We start from the raw sequence: 17,138 nt of genomic DNA, 5'->3' as shown, positions 1-17,138 counted from the left end.
GTTGCACTGAGCAAGGGGAAGGAGGGAGAAAAAGGTTGCATTTTGCAGTCTGACTGCTCCAGTGTCTGTGAGATAGAGGAAATTTAGAATGAATGTAGTTGCAGCTGAGGAAGGGGTAGGCTGAATTCTCCAACCTGGCTATTCCTGTGTGTGTAAGAGAGGGAGAATGGAGAATGAGTACAGTTGCTACTGAGTAAGGGGGAAGGAGGGTGAGATTGCACTGAGCAAGGGGAAGTAGAGAGAAAGAGGTTGCATTTTTCAGCCTGGCTGCTCCTGTGTGTGTGTGTGTGTGTGAGAGAGAACAGAGAATGAATATATTTGCTGCAGAGTAAGGAGAAAAGGAGGTTAGATTGTACTGAACAAGGGGAAGTAGGGAGAAAGAGGTTGGATTCCCAAGTCTGGCTGCTCCTGTGTGTGATAGAGGGAGAATGCAGAGTGAGGGACAAGAATGGTGAAGCAAGGGGAAGTAGGGAGAAAGAGGTTGCATTCTCCAACCTGGCTGCTCCTGTGTGTGTGAGAGAGAGAGGGGGAGTGGTGGGTGGATAATAGTTGCTGCTGGGGAAGGAGGGTGAGGTTGCACTGTGCAAGGGGAAGTAGGGAGAAAGAGGATGCAATCTGCAGCCTGGCTGCTCCTATATATATGTGTGTGTGTGTGAGAGAGAGGGAGAATGGTGGGTGAATGCAATTGCTGCTGGGGAAGGAGGGTGAGGTTGCACTGAGCAAGGGGAAGTAGGGAGAAAGAGATTGCACTCTGCAGCTTGGCAGCTCCTGTAGAGGATGATGTTATTTCCTGCCTTACTGTACATGACGTGTTTGCACTCTGGGCTGTGCCTGTTCTGTGGTGGCTGTAGTGGCGGGGGGGAGGGGCCCGGGCCGGCGGGTCACGTGAGTTGTGGCGGGGGGGGATGTACAGTAAAGCCAGCAGCAATATGGCAGCAGCCGCAGCGAGGCCGGCCTGTCACTCACTCACACTCACAGTCAGGCTGAGTGAGTGAAGCGCTGCATTACTCAGCTCTCCACCCACCCACTCACCCCGCACAAAGTCTCCATAACCTTCAGCAACTGTCAGCCTTTTTTTTTCCGACATGAAGGAGAAACAGAAGAAAAAGAAAGGACGAACCTGGGCGGAGGCAGCACGAACGGTAAAAAAAAGCAAATAACAACAACAAAACAAAAAAAAATCAATTGCGGTGCGAGATTTTTAACCCCCACCCACCTCTGGCTTTTTTTTGTTTTGTTGGCTGGGGGTGGGAGCGAGGGCGGTTTAATATATATATATATAATTTATAGAATGTAAAAAAAAACTTTATACATGAACGGCGTGTGTTAGCGTGGGTGTGTGTGTACGAGTTCATGACCTACTCCTACTGGAGAAACTACAGCAATCATTTACTGTCAAGGCCTCCCTTTAGGCCGGGAAGTTGTTATTTTATTTTAAATAACCAACTGACTGCTGCTGCTGCCGCTTCAGGGGCCAGTGGTGTAAACTGCCTGTTCCTGAACTGTCAGTTTTAAGTTCCTAGTTTCCTTTTGTTGTTGTGACACAACATCTTCTTGCATGATCTGTCGGGCAAAAATAAAATGCTCGCCAGCAAAAGAAGGATTAATGGGACCTTGCGAACGACCCGTGGCCTTTCTGTCATGAAATTTTGTTTTTTTTTTAATGCTTCTTTTTGAGGGGGTGTGCAAAACAAAAAGATCTGAGTTGGAGATGACATCGAGCTACTTCTCCAGAAATGGGCAGTTTATTTTTACAGCTTGTATGCTTTGGGTGAATGTGAAAGCCTTGTGTCTACGTGTAGGTAGCATATATCATGTGGTTGGATTGAAGCAGAGTAAAGCTGATCTGCTGGAGACTTGCCCCCGACAAGAACATCATGTCGCTGTGTTTTGTCTTTGACGTCAGTCAGTGTGTGACAGATCAGAGATTGGCACCCAACGATGCCACAGAGCAAAAGATACACTTGACAGATAACGTGGGAACAGATTGGGGTATTCTTACAAGCTACTCCTCTGCACTGTGGTTGCTAGTAAAGTATTAGGATGTGTGTGGCTTTCAGTTTCTGTTGGTTGCTGACAGTGCCTCTGCTCAAATTACTTGTTAGGAGATCTGAGATGTAACATACCTTCACCATAATTCTTATGTTAATAGTCATAAATATAAGCTGTGGATCTCCCTGTTTTTGCACATGGAGAGTTAAGATCATCTATGGTCTGCCAGTTAAACAAGCTTTGAGAAGGAGAATAATTGTACCAGAATGTGCAGACATATTTTGGTACTCATTTTAAGATACACATGTTTCCATTATCAATTCTTGTATTCATACTTTCAATATGAATCTGTAATACTGTAATCACATCTATTTACAGGTGCTGTAGTGCCTCCACAGGCAGGAGGCTTTAAGTACAACATGACAGCTTTACATAACTAGGTTTATATTATAAATGCAAACTTAGGAATTCATAATGCATAAACGGATTGACCGGGAATGTATGCGGAGTTAAGATTTTCAATATATGATTTTCTTCATTGCATTGGATGTATTTGCCCAACAATGGTGTCATTGATCCATGATGCTAAGAGTTGCAACTATATAGAAGGACTTAGGAGGGAAAGTATTCATATGAAAATAATGGGGAGGGGTAATATCTTGCCTTTTATCTGCCCCACATGGTTGCACCTATGGTGGATGTTGCTGTGTTCATAACATCAGTCAAGTGAATCAGTCACATCCCACAAGTCCAGATTGGCCAGTTCCCATATCCTCTTTGAGAATTCCAGGATTTGAAATGATAAAATATTTAAGAACAAAATTATCCTGGAGCTGGTGAATTAGCTGTACAAGAGTAGTGTTGGAATGATGTCAGAGCAATGATGTCAGATTAACTTACAGTTTCACAGTGAACCTAACCGCCCAACGGATCTTGAGTCAGACTCTTGTTTTTAACCATTTAACTGTGGAGCAGTTTCAGTATCTTTCAGTAAGGTCACCAGTCATGGTTAATTGGTATTTGACACACCATATTTTGATCTATGTGCACGGACAGCATACTTCAAGTTTGCTAAGTTTATTTTTTTTGTTTAAAATCATGTTAAATGTAACGTGACTTCATTCAGTCCGTAGGTTAGCTAAACTAAATTTGATATAATGAGTTCAAGTTGGATGGGGTTTCCTTGGGATGCACATTTTGATCTTTCCAGTTGATGTGTTGAAACCAAGGTCTTACTTTTCTTGGTAACAAAAAACAAAATTGACCAACGCATGTTGTAATGAACTTGATTTGATTGTTTTTATTGTGACTTTGCTTTTGACTACAGAATAGCACCTGTCAGAATAAACGTAAAACCACAACTTAAGTACCCATCCCTTCTATCTTTGTTGGTAAAGCCCTAATGAATCCAAATCTAATGATTGCTTACTTAAAATATTTATTTATACATTTTTTTGTGTAATGTTTCTGATCAGCTCTACAGGACAATCTATATCCACATTAAACTGTGTTTAAAATAGGGGTTTTTAAATGTTTATATGTTGTTTTCACATTTCTTCCATTGAATTCTAAAACAAATTCTGACCTATGAACATTTGTAATGAAGCTAATTATTTTGAATTAGCTTTATTACTAGTAATATACTCATAGATCAGAATTTGTTTTAGAATTTTATGGAAGAAATATGAAAAAAAATACAAACATTTAAAGACCCCTATTATAAACACAGCTAATTCAAAATAAAGTAACGAGTAGAGTTTGAAAGCATCTAGATTGACTAGTAATTGGAAGACAAATAACATTGATAGATGTCAATTGATTCAGAAAAAAAATGCAGAGCAAGTGGACATTGAACAGCAGATAACTTGAAATGCCATCCTTCTCATTACTTTCAATGCCTGGATAGGTAGCTATGGAACAAAATAAACCTGGAATAGATAAGAAATCATCATGGGCTTGACACTGTATTAACCAGGCCACACTTAGAGTACTCTGCTCAGTTAAACTAAGTAAAAAAAACATAAGCTTTGGGAGGATATGGTAAAGAAGAACAATAGAGCCATTGTTGCTCTCCCCACGAATGCTGTCAGATCTGCTGAGATTTTTCAGCATTTTATGTTTCAGATCCTAGCATCTGCAGTGTTTTGCTTTTACCTTATGACTTGTGCATGAATTGGATTATAGTGAGGGAGAACTGTGCATTGTTAGCCTCACTTTCTCATGTTGAGCTACCTTGGTCACAGGACCAGCCTAAACACCTAGAGGTAGATCCTGATGGAATGATAATCAGGATGCCTTCTGTGTCTTGTCGAACTCTATGCATGTACCCTTCAAGACTAGTGGTCTCATTCACCAGTTTCCCAGAATCAGTCTACACGTGCCAGGGTAGACAGATCCCTTAGTTGTTGCGGACAAGAGACCTCACCTGGTTTGGCCCATCTGTTGAATTGCTTACTTGTGTGTGGCCACTATCATATGCTAACAACTACCTGGAGCCACAGTGAGCACTGCGTGAAGTTGAGGGCCAATCTACGATGAGCAATTCTGCCTGTCAGAGGTGCTACCCCTTCCCTGCATGTTCAATGAAGTAGGCAGTCAAGGAGGAGATCTCCTTGAGGAACACTAGTTCAAATTATGTCAGGTGATCAGGCTACTAACTTTAAGCTAGTGAAAATTAAGTTTAAAATCAATTTCAAGAATCTTTTTATTGATGGAGTGAAAAATCGTTCAACAACCTGCCATATTGAGTTTTATATAGAAATTATATATATAAGCCTGTATTGTCTCACTTGTGAAGCTTTGATTGTTGCTTCTTTGATTTTAGTATCTCATCAGTTCATCATAGTTGGTCTTATTGTTTTAAGGAAAGGTACATTATTTTCTAAATAAAGTGGGTGACTTGAAGCCTGTAATCATTGAGTTTTTGCAAAGCCAGAATTGAACAGAACTTGTTTGCTGTGTAGTTGTTATTGTTCGTTATTTTGCATGTGCATTTGTTTCAAATATCGTGCACTCTAATTTTATACCAAACTGGTTCAATCAGCCTCACTTCAATTAGTTGCCCTGTATCCTAACAAATATTCCAGAAATTTTAGAGATAATCGCACTTTCACCCATCCCAAATTTGACATGACTGTCTGGAACACAGGAATTGTTAGACACAAAAAAAAGCATGTGTCTACCTAGTTCACCTTCCTGCTGGTCACATTATAGAATGGTAATGGAATGGTTGCCTAATCATGGCAGCCAATCTCTATCAGCCTACAGCAGACACAGATGTGGTACAAGAAAATCCCAGTTTTGGAGAGCTTTGCAAGCCCAAAGCTTAAAGTTAGCTTCCTCCCAAGAATAGTAGATCAAACACATGCCAATTTTAACTGGTTCGAGCACCTCCTTAGGGAGTCCAATCCGTAAAATAGTCCTCACCCATATGGTAAAATATTAGTTCTGCAGATGACTTGTGAATTTACCCTTTTAAAAGCACATACTGTGTTCCTTGGTTGTAATGTTTTGGGCAAGGTGAAATAGTCATTAAAAACAGAAAATTTTGCATTTATTCAGCAGGTCTGGGGGCATCTGTGGAAAGAGAAACAGTGCTAACATTTTGAGTCTACATGACCATTCTTCAGAACTGAAGAAGGATACAAATATAATTAAATTATAAACAGACATGTGATGCCACATTTGAAAGCAATGCTTCTGTAATTTCTGCCTTTCTCTCAACTGAGAGCTCCCTGCACTAAGGTTGACTGAGCATTCCTCCTTGACACCCTGGTCTTCTACTCCATAATTTCCAACCCTTCATTCCTTTCCCGTTGCACCACCTTGTGCAACTGCAGAAGGTAGAACATCTGCCCCTTTATCTCCTCCCTCCTCAAGACCCAAACACTCCTTTCAGATGAAGCAGCATTGCATTTGCACTTCCGGAGTGGTCCATTGTATTTGCTGCTCCTACTGTGGCCTCTGCTACATTGGCGATACTAAATGCAGACTGAGTGACTGCTTTGCAGAACACCTTCATTCCATCTGCAAGAATGACCCCAATCTTCTGGTCATTTGCAATTTCAACTCATCACCTTGCTCACATGTCTGTCCTTGGCCTGCTGCAATGCTTCAATGATGCCCAACACAAACAGGAGAAACAATACCTCATCTTCCAATTAGGCATGTATTGAACTCAACATTGCATTCAACAACTTCAGACTGTGAACTTTTCTCTCCATCTTGGCCCCCTTTTTGTTTTTTGTTTCCATAGTTTGCCCTAATACAGCCCTCTCCCTCCACCACAGGGACTTCTGTCACTTGTTTTGCTTTCCCTGAACAATGATCTTTGTTCTATTAACACATTCTGCAATCCTGCTTTCTGCCACTATTAACACTTCTTCAGTCCTTAATGCCACCATTAACATTTCCTTTGTCTTGTGCCCATGACATGTTTGCAAACCTTTCCTTAGCTTCCACCTATCCCTGACCTTTCTGCCTCATCTACCCCACCAACTCTCCAACTGTATACAATTTCTGTCCCTCTTCAGTTTTGGAGAAGAGTCAGATGGATGCAAAAACATTAACTCTGTTTCTCTCTTGAAAGATGCTGCCAGACCTGCTGAATTTATCCAACATTTTCTATTTTTGTTTCAGATTTCCAGCAGCTGCAATATTTTGCTTCTGTTGTAAAGGTGAAATAGTTTGTCACAGTCTACATTATCATGTTCTCTTAGAATCCTAAAAACAGCAATTATATTGTTCTCAGTGAGAGTATGGTCAATTTACATAATCCTCCTCGTACCAATCTCTTGATTCTCATCATTTTGATTGCTGTCTTCTGTAATCTTTGTGTTGCTGTTCCATTTGTGCTGCAGTTGCTGGAACGGGACATAGTATTCTTGATTACACTGATGATTTGTAAAGCAACAGCTTTTTTGTTAATTCAGTTTCATGTTGTTCTTTTTAACATATCCCAACAGCTCAGTTGTTCTCCTCACTGCCATCCAACATTGTTGTGATAATTTCAACTTATTGTCATAGCAGAACCCCAGATCTCCTTAACTTTCTATTCAAATTTTTTTCACTGCAGTATGTATAATTCTTCCTTGTTGTGTTTTATGATATTAAACTATGTTTCTCTTCTTTCTTGGGTTTTCCTGTCAGTGGACTAACCCTGGGTCAGGAAAATTGGTCATCAGCAACTGGACCTTTCCATTCTGAAACAAGCTGTGAGCTTGAGAGTGGCATAAACTGGCTTCACAATCCTTTACAGTGCAGATGGCACAGTGGTTAGCATTGCTGCCTCACAGTATCAGGGACCCAGATTTGATTCTGGTCTTGGGTGACTGTGCAGAGTTTGCACATTCTCCCTGTGTGTACATGGGTTTCCTCTGGATGCTCCAGTTTCTTCCCACTGTCCAAAGATATGCAGGTTAGGTGGATTGACCGTGGTAAATGCATGGGTTTAAGGGAATTGGAAGGGGTTGGATGCTCTTTTGGATAGTCGGTGCAGACACGATAGGCCAAATGGTCTCCTCCTTCACTGTAGGGAATCTATGATTCTAGTAATCTCGCAGATCCAGATCCAAATCCACATCCTGTTATAATGTGGGGATCCTCCATTCACTGTGTTGGTTATTTGGCAGAGTTGTATTGCTTATTTATGCTATTTAATGTCAACTTTGAAATATGTTGCACAAAGTAGTAGCTCTCTTACTTTGTTTATATTTGATACTATGAAACTAGAGGCTATATATAAAGTAAAGTTTATTTATTAGTTACAAGTAAAGCTTACATTAACACTGCAATGAAATTAGTGTGAAATTTCCCTAGTTGCCACAATTCGGCGTCTGCCTGGGTCAGTGCACCTAACCAGCACGTCTTTCAGAACGTGGGAGAAAATCAGACTACTTGGAGGAAACCCACGCAGACACAGGGAGAATGCGCAAACTCCACACACAGTGACCCAAGCCAGGAGTCAAACCGGGTCCCTGGTGCTGTGAAGCAGCAGTGCTAACCACTGTGCTACCATGCCGCCTCTAAGGAGGAACCAGATATAGTAGAATTCACTGAAATAAGACTACATAACAGGACTGGCAACAAAATATTGTGGGTTATAAGATAATCAGAATGGATCAGGAAAAAAGTAGAGAGTGCAGTAGTAGTACTAATCGGAGTTAGCATAAAGGCAGTTGAAAAACTGATAACAAACAGAAAGTTAGAAACAGAATCCATATGGTTTGAAAAAAAATAAGAAGGGATTGATCTTGCAAATTGGGATAGTGAAAAGAGGATAGACAAAGAAATATGTAAGTGAATACATAAAGTGAGTAAACATAGTTAAAACCTCCCATGATCATTAATCTATGACAAATCAACTGACAAGAAGAGGTACAGAAGACCTGAGCATTCTCAGTCCACGAAAGCAGCACGTATTTTGGACTGTGGGAAGAAACCAGAGCACCTGGAGGAAACCCATGCAAACACATGTAAAATGTGCAGACTCCACACAAACAGTGACCCAAGCTGGGAATTGAACCAGGTCCCTGGTGCTGCAAGGCAGCAGTGCTAACCACTGTACCATCATGCTGCCCAAAGAGACAAAGAAAAAAAGTCAAATGAAAAAGACATATTCTTTAAGAATTTTAAAATTCATTCTTGGGATCTGGGCATTGCTGGCTAGGTCAGCATTTGTTACCCACGAGAAGGTGGTGGTTAGCTACCATCCCAAACAACTGCAGTTCATATGGTGTCGGTATATCCAGAGTGCTGTTAGGGAGGGAGATTTAAATATGCAAACAATAAAGAAATGAATGACATAAGATTAAGAAATAATTAAAAACAAAACATGGTAAAAAATAAATGACAAAGCAAATAATCAAGGATTATAAAAATATAGAGCAAAGTACGATACAGACACAAATAACAAAATGAAAATCAGGAGAGGACTCTCAAGGATCTACATGGTAAATTCATAGATGGTAAATATTAAATAATTACTTTGCCTCAGTATTTACCAGGGGATTAATATGGTGGACATAATATTAGAGAAGAGATCAAAAAAGATTTAAAGACATTTGAGATGGCAAGGAGCAGGGGGAAATAAAGCAATCAAATTTAGAATGAATAAATGCCTGGTTGAGATGGATTTCATCCACTCACATTAAATAAGTTAGAGAGTGGCAGCAGTACTACAGTTATACAAAAAAAATTAGTAAAGGGAATAGGCAGACAGATATTGAGATTTCTTTATATAATAAGGGAGTTGGAACCAGTCCAGGGAACTATAGGCCAAGCAGTTTAACATTGGAGACAGTAAAAGTTAATGGAATCCTTAATTAAGGATGTAATAGAAAAAGATCTATGGTTCTAACATCCAGAAACTGAAAATATAATAATCAGCAGAGATTCCAAGAGAAAATGTCATGATTGCTTAACTCTTATTTAATTCTTTGAAGTAACAGCAAGTTATTTGTTTTGGCTTAAATTCTATCTAAACAGTCCTATGAAGCTCCTTGGGACCTTTTACTATGTTAAATAAGTTATTTAAATGCAAATAAAAGCAAACTACTGTGGATGTTGGAAATCTGAACTAAAAACAGAAAATGTTGAATAAACTCAACAGGTCTGGCAGCATCTGTGGAGAGAGAAGCAGAGTTAGTGTTTTGAGTGCATATGACTTTTTTTCAGAATTGAGTTCTGTAAAAGTCATGTTGGATTTCTAATATCAACTTTGTTTTTGAAAATCACTATTTTCAAAATTCATTCATTGGGTGAGAATGTCACTGACCAAGACCAGTCCTTGTCACTTCTCCATAATAGCTATTGAGAAGGTGCTGGTGAGCTGCTTTATTGAACTGCTGCCATCTACACCATCTGGTGTAGATGCACACAGTGCTGTTAGCAAGGGAATTAGAATAGAATAGAATAGAACCCTACAGTGCAGAAGGAGGCCCTTCGGCCCATCAAGTCTGCACCGAACACAATCCCACCCAGGCTCTACCCCCATATCCCTTACATATTATACCCACTAATCCCTCTAACCTACGCATCCTTGGACACTAAGGGGCAATTTCTTAGCATTGCCAATCAACCTAACCCGCACATCTTTGGGCTGTGGGAGGAAATCCACGCAGACACGGGGAGAATGTGCAAACTCCATACAGTGACCCGAGCTGGGAATCGAACCCAGGACCCTGGAGTTGTGAAGCAGCAGTGCTAATTACTGTGCCGCCCAATTGGATATGACCCTGTGGTACTCCTGCAGCAGAGACCTGGGGTTGAGACCTGGGGTTCTTGGAATGCTGCCGGGATAGTTTCCTTGAACAGTGTGTGTTGGAGCCAACGAGGGAGCGAGCTATCTTGGATCTGGTGTTATGTAATGAGGCAGGTAGAATTAGGGACCTTGTGGTGAAGGATCCTCTTGGGAAGAGTGATCATTGTATGGTGGAGTTTCTGATGCAGATGGAGGAGGAGAAAGTGGGTTCCCGGACATGTGTCCTTTGTTTGAACAGAGGGGAGTACGATACGATGAGAGAGGAATTGACGAATGTTGATTGGGGGAGCGTATTGGAAGGTAGGTCTGCTGAGGAACAGTGGAGGATCTTTAAGGAGATCTTTCTTGGTGCTCAGCAGAAATTTATTCCGATGGTTAAAAAGGATCGTAGGAGGAGAGATAATCAGCCGTGGATAACGAAGGAGGTAAAGGAAAGTGTTAAATTAAAAGCGGATGCGTTTAGAGTAGCTAAGAGTAGTGGGCGAGAAGAGGATTGGGAGAGGTTTAAAAATCAACAAAGAATGACAAAGAAGTTGATAAAGAAGGGTAGGATAAACTGAAGCTGGGCTAGTGCTTAATATAAAAAAGGATAGTAAGAGTTTTTATAAATACATAAAAAGGAAGAGGCTGACTAGGGTGAACGTTGGACCCTTAGTGGTAGGGGATGGGGAAATGGCTGAGGTCTTGAATAACTTTTTTGTTTCGGTCTTCACGGAGGAGGACGTGAATAATTTGCCAGGTGTTAGCGATGGAAAGATGGTAGGAGTGGAGGGCCTGAATGACATTATTGTTACTAGAGGGGCAGTGCTCGAAAGACTGGAGGGACTGATTGTGGACAAGTCCCCAGGACCGGATGGAATGCATCCGAGGGTTCTGAAAGAAATGGCGGAGGTGATAGTGGATGCCTTGGTGGTTATTTTCCAAACGTCGCTGGATTCCGGGAAAGTGCCGGAAGATTGGAAAACAGCTAATGTTACGCCGTTGTTTAAGAAGGGTGGCAGGCAAAAGGCAGGGAATTATAGGCCGGTTAGTTTAACGTCTGTTATAGGTAAAATGTTAGAATCCGTCATCAAGGAGGAAATAGCAAGGCATCTTGAGGGGAATTGCTTGATAGAGCAGACGCAGCACGGTTTCGTTAAGGGGAAGTGGTGTCTGACAAATTTATTGGAGTTCTATGAGGATGTGTCTAGGGCGGTGGATAGAGGAGAGCCGGTGGATGTGGTCTTTCTTGATTTTCAGAAGGCGTTTGACAAGGTACCTCACAAGAGGTTATTGCAGAAGGTAAGGGGGCATGGAGTTGGGGGTAGGGTGTTAGCGTGGATAGAGGATTGGTTGTCAAATAGGAGGCAGAGAGTGGGGGTTAATGAGTGCTATTCGGATTGGCGGTTGGTGACTAGTGGAGTGCCCCAGGGGTCGGTGCTGGGGCCTCAGCTATTTACCATTTATATAGATGATCTGGAGGAGGGAACCGAGTGTATGGTGTCGAAATTTGCTGATGACACCAAGATTGGTGGGACGGCAAATTGCGCAGGGTGTGGAAAGTCTGCAGAAGGATCTAGATAGGCTGGGCGAATGGGCCAGGAACTGGCAAATGGAATTTAATGTTGGCAAGTGCGAGGTGGTCCACTTTGGTAGGAATAATGGTAGGAAGGACTATTACTTACATGGCGAAAAACTGCAACAGGCGACAGTGCAGAGGGACCTCGGGGTCCTTGTGCATGAGTCTCAAAAACCCAGCCTGCAGGTGCAGCAGGTGGTCAGGAAGGCTAATGGGATGCTGGCCTTCATAGCGAGGGGGTTTGAATATAAAAGTAGGGAGGTCTTGCTGCAGCTGTATAGGGCATTGGTGAGGCCACAGCTGGAGTACTGTGTGCAGTTTTGGTCGCCGCACTTACGCAAGGATATTTTGGCCTTGGAGGGAGTGCAGAGGAGGTTTACTAGGCTGATGCCGGAGTTGAGGGGGTTGAGCTATGAGGAGAGGCTGAATAAACTAGGCTTGTACTCGTTAGAGTTTAGAAGAATGAGGGGAGATCTCATTGAGACATATAAGATGGTGAATGGGATGGATAGGATAGAGGTGGTGAGGCTCTTCCCGCTCAGAAAGGACAGTAGGACTAGAGGGCACAGCCTCAAGATAAAGGGGGGGCGGTTTAGAACGGAGTTGAGGAGGAACTTCTTCACTCAAAGGGTGGTGAATCTCTGGAATTCTCTGCCCGTTGAAGTGGTGGAGGCTGCCTCGCTAAATATATTTAAGACGCGGGTTGATAGGTTTTTGATAGGCAAGGGGATTAAGGGTTATGGGGAGAGGGCGGGAATGTGGAACTGAGACACGACAGATCAGCCATGATCTTATTGAATGGCGGGGCAGGCTCGAGGGGCTAGATGGCCTACTCCTGCTCCTATTTCTTATGTTCTTATGTTTGATAGAGCAGACGCAGCATGGTTTCGTTAAGGGGAAGTGGTGTCTGACAAATTTACTGGAGTTCTATGAGGATGTGTCTAGGGCGGTGGATAGAGGAGAGCCAGTGGATGTGGTGCTTCTTGATTTTCAGAAGGCGTTTGATAAGGTGCCGTACAAGAGGTTATTACAGAAGGTCAGGGGGCATGGAGTTGGGGGTAGGGTGTTGGTGTGGATAGAGGATTGGCTGTCAAATAGGAGACAGAGAGTGGGGGTCAATGGGTGCTATTCGGATTGGCGGTTGGTGACTAGTGGAGTGCCCCAGGGGTCGGTGCTGGGGCCTCAGCTATTTACCATTTATATAGATGATTTGGAGGAGGGAACCGAGTGTATGGTGTCAAAATTTGCTGATGACACCAAGATTGGTGGAACGGCAAATTGTGCGGAGGGTGTGGAAAGTCTGCAGAAGGATCTAGATAGGCTGGGCGAATAGGCCAGGAACTGGCAAATGGAATTTAATGTTGGCAAGTGTGAAGTTGTCCACTTTGGTAGGAATAATGGTAGGAAGGACTATTACTTACTTGGTGAAAAACTGCAGCATGCGACAGTGCAGAGGGACCTCAGGGGCCTTGTGCATGAGTCGCAAAAACCCAGCCTGCAGGTGCAGCAGGTGGTCAGGAAGGCGAATGGGATGCTGGCCTTCATAGTGAGGGGGATTGAATATAAAAATAGGGAGGTCTTGCTGCAACTGTACAGGGCACTGGTGAGGCAGCAGCTGGAGTGCTGTGTGCAGTTTTGTTCGCCACACTTACGCAAGGATATTTTGGCCTTGGAGGGAGTGCAGAGGAGGTTTACTAGGCTGATGCCGGAGTTGAGGGGGTTGAACTATGAGGAGAGGCTGAATAAACTAGGCTTGTACTCGTTAGAGTTTAGAAGAATGAGGGGAGATCTCATTGAGACATATAAGATGATGAATGGGATGGATAGGATAGAGGTGGTGAGGCTCTTCCCGCTCAGAAAGGACAGTAGGACTAGAGCACACAGCCTCAAGATAAAGGGGGGGCGGTATAGAACGGAGTTGAGGAGGAACTTCTTCACTCAAAGGGTGGTGAATCTCTGGAATTCTCTGCCTGTTGAAGTGGTGGAGGCTGCCTCACTAAGTATATTTAAGACGCGGGTTGATGGGTTTCTGATAGGCAAGGGGATTAAAGGTTATGGGGAGAGGGCGGGAATGTGGAACTGAGACACGACAGATCAGCCATGGTCTTGTTGAATGGCAGGGCAGGCTCGAGGCGCTAGATGGCCTACTCCTGCTCCTATTTCTTATGTTCTTATGAGATGATTGGTCTCCAAAAAACCACCACCATTTACCTTTCTGCTAGGTATGACCCCAAACGATGGAGTGTGTTTCTCCTGCTTGTTGTTGACTCCAGTTTTGCTATGTCTCCTTGCTACTCATACTTAGTGAAATGCTACCTTGATGTCAAGGACATCACTCTGACTTCGCTTCTTGAGTTCAGCTCTTCTGACCATGTTTGGATGTTGTAAAAAGATAAGGAACAAATTTTTCCCATTGAGGTTCATTGGTCTGTGGAAATTTTCTTCACCAGAGAACAGTGGAGGCAAGGCCATTTAATACTGTTGAGGCTGAATTACGTTCTTGATTGACGAGTGAGTCGAAGGGCATGGGAGTTTTTTTAGTTCATTTTTGGGACATGGACCTCGCTGGTTGACCAGCATTTATTATCCATCCCTGGTTACCCTTAAGAAGATGGTGGTGAGCTGTCTACGCCCGGAAGTAGAAGGAAAGTAGAGTCAGGGCCACATCAATTTAGAAAAGATATCCAATGTTGGAGCAGATTTGAGAGGCCGAATGGCATGATCCAACTTTCATTTGTATGATTGTACTAAGGCTATAGTGAGATCAGGAGCCAATTGGACCTGACTGAACCCAAACTGGGGAGGTTATTGTTGAATAAGTGGCACTTGATCGTACTGCTGCTGACACCTTCCAGCTGGTGATTGAGAGTAGACCAATTGGGCAGTAATTGACTGTATTGTATTTGTCCTTTTTTTTGGACTGGGCATATCTGGCAATTTTCTACATTGTTGCAAAGATAATATATTTGCATCTCTACCTGAACAGCTTATCTAGAAGTGGGGCTCGTTGTGAAGCGCAAGTCTTCAATACTACAGCTGGGATGTTGGGCATTAACTGTGCTGTTGTTGGTAGCAAGCTTGGAGGCAGGAAGAGAATGTATTTAGGCGCAATGATGGCGTACCAGAACCCGATCATCATCTTCCTTGCCAGAATTAAGTTCTGGTTGAGAAGACCCTGGGTCTGTCCTGCCAGTCGGATAGGGCATACCTATGGATGGTATGGTGATGGAGTTGTTGGGGACACTGACTGTAAGGTATGATTTGGTGAGTATATGTTTGACTGTTGTTCGACTAATCTGTGGGAAAGCTTTTACAATTTGAGTGCAACTCCACAAATGTTATTAAGGAGGAGATGCAGGGTCAACTGGACACTGTTTCATTGTTATTTCCATTGTCTTGGTCCATGCCAGGTGGTCTGTATGGTTTTATTCCTTTTGTTTTTTCTGTAGTGATTTGGTACAATTGAGTGATTTGCTAGGCCATTTCAACGGGTCAAATGAAATTGCAATGGATCTGGAGTCACATATAGGCCATAATAGATAAGTACAGTAGATTCTGTTCTCAAAGCTGTATTGATGCACATGCTCTTTGACACCACCACCGCACCCCGCACCCCCCCCCCCCCGCCTCTTTCCTCTGCCCAATCAAAAAAGAGCCTTCATTTTCTGTGAACTTTAGACAGCGGTTGCTACTTTGAGGTGTAGCTGCTCTTATGTGGCATCAACTGGAGCATGTGAGGCTGCCAATGTTTACTGGTGGTGTGGGGAGGATTTGGTGAAGAAAAGAACGGGAAATGAGGGGAATCCAACAAATATGTTATCCTGGTTGGAAGGATTGGGGAGGGGAAGATTTGACAGTTAGGGATGGATGATTGGTGATGGTAGTGGCAAGGTTATGGAGCGGTGAGGCCTTATGGAGAAAATAAAAAACAGCAGAAGGTAAGGGGAACCTAACAATCATCAATCAGGATTGCAGCATAACCAGCATGTTTTCACCTGAATTAGTTCAACGCTTCTATTAAAATCTCTCCACCATCCCCACTTAAAATTCTTCCCTTGTACTTCAACAGCACATTTGCTGGATTACCTTCCCCCATTTTTCTCACCTCATCCTACTTCCAAAAATACCTTTCCATTTCCTTTTTGCTTTCAGGAAGGACTGTTTTTTCTCTCTGACACCTAAGTATAATCTTTTACCGGCTTTGCCAGTTAGGCAATGGAATGCAGCATAAAAGAAATTCTGAACACTTTCCTGTGATATCACTAAAAATTTAAACTTTTCGCCCACCTACCTATGTCCACACAACATAATGCAGGACCTGGAACATTTATCTATGTAACAGCAATTAACATAAACTTCTTCCAGTCTGGTCTGTTGTATTTGTCATTTGTGGAGCGATCTCCTTCATGGTAAGAGGAACAAATATGGATTAGGTGATCGCTCTGCCCACCACTTGCATTTTATCTGCAAGGATACCCACTTGACCAACTCCATCCTGTTCCCACTTTACATTTTGACTCTCCCATAAAGCTTAATATAAGCTCCAGAGAAATTATGGCTGATTATAACCAGCGCACCTGCTGACTCTGCAAAGGTTGCTTGAGATTCAAGCCGGATGAGGCTGAGGCTGTATTTAGAACCATAGAAAACCACAGAAACTCTGCAGTGCAGAAAAAGGCCACTTGGCCCATCAAGTCTGTACCGACCACAATCCCACCCAGCCCTGCCCCATTTCCCTACATATTTTACCCACTAATTCCTCTAACCTATGCATCTCAGGACACTAAGGGGCAATTTTTAGCATAGCCAATCAACGTAACCTGCGCATCTTTGGACTGTGGGAGGAAACCAGAGCACCGGAGGAAACCCACGCAGATACATGTCACCAACTGGACAATCTGTTGCAGTTTGCCAGTGATGGGAAGCTCGATGATTCTGCTGGTTCCCATAATGAGCCAGCTGACCATTGGAGCCTGAGGAGGTTGGTAAGATGTGAAAGAGTGACACTGTTGTGAGGGTGGCTTCAAATGGGCTGGCCCTATACTGTAGCTTTCATGTTGGCTCAGGAAGACCAACAGATGCAACGAAAATAATTAAGCATTTCCTTGACCTTATTTTACATTGTCTTCAGCAATTCCTTTTAGGGTAACAGGGTGGGCTTCTCACTACCTAGTACAACTGGGGGAAGTTTAAATCTGCATTGGTATCTCTTTTTCCTGGACTCTCCACAGTCTCTGGTCTGAGCAATGACTTTAAGAACTCAAAGCTTTTATTTGCATCCTCCATTATATTTGCAACAGTGAAGCTGTGGATGTGATTTTGTGTGTG

At 42.8% G+C, this 17,138-nt stretch overlaps 1 protein-coding gene across 3 annotated transcripts in view; it reads left to right on the top strand.

The window, feature by feature from the left end:
• The first annotated feature begins 917 nt into the window (after positions 1 to 917).
• asxl2 (ASXL transcriptional regulator 2) overlaps positions 918 to 17,138 on the top strand; it is a 216,476-nt gene continuing 200,255 nt past the window's right edge. For all 3 annotated transcript variants that reach the window (XM_080192284.1, XM_080192279.1, XM_080192278.1), the window contains exon 1: positions 918 to 1,142. Coding sequence is in view for 2 of the 3 variants with exons in the window: in XM_080192279.1 (XP_080048405.1) it covers positions 1,086 to 1,142 (57 nt within the window). In the remaining variant the exon portion in view is untranslated. The remainder of the gene's footprint in view (positions 1,143 to 17,138) is intronic.

This window comes from Carcharhinus amblyrhynchos, chromosome 7 (genome assembly GCF_965287045.1).
Source record: "Carcharhinus amblyrhynchos chromosome 7, sCarAmb.v2.hapA, whole genome shotgun sequence".
In the NCBI taxonomy this organism is placed as follows: Eukaryota; Metazoa; Chordata; class Chondrichthyes; order Carcharhiniformes; family Carcharhinidae; genus Carcharhinus; species Carcharhinus amblyrhynchos.
The sequence above is the reverse complement of the archived record's forward strand: the minus strand, read 5'-3'. Positions and strand labels throughout refer to the sequence as shown.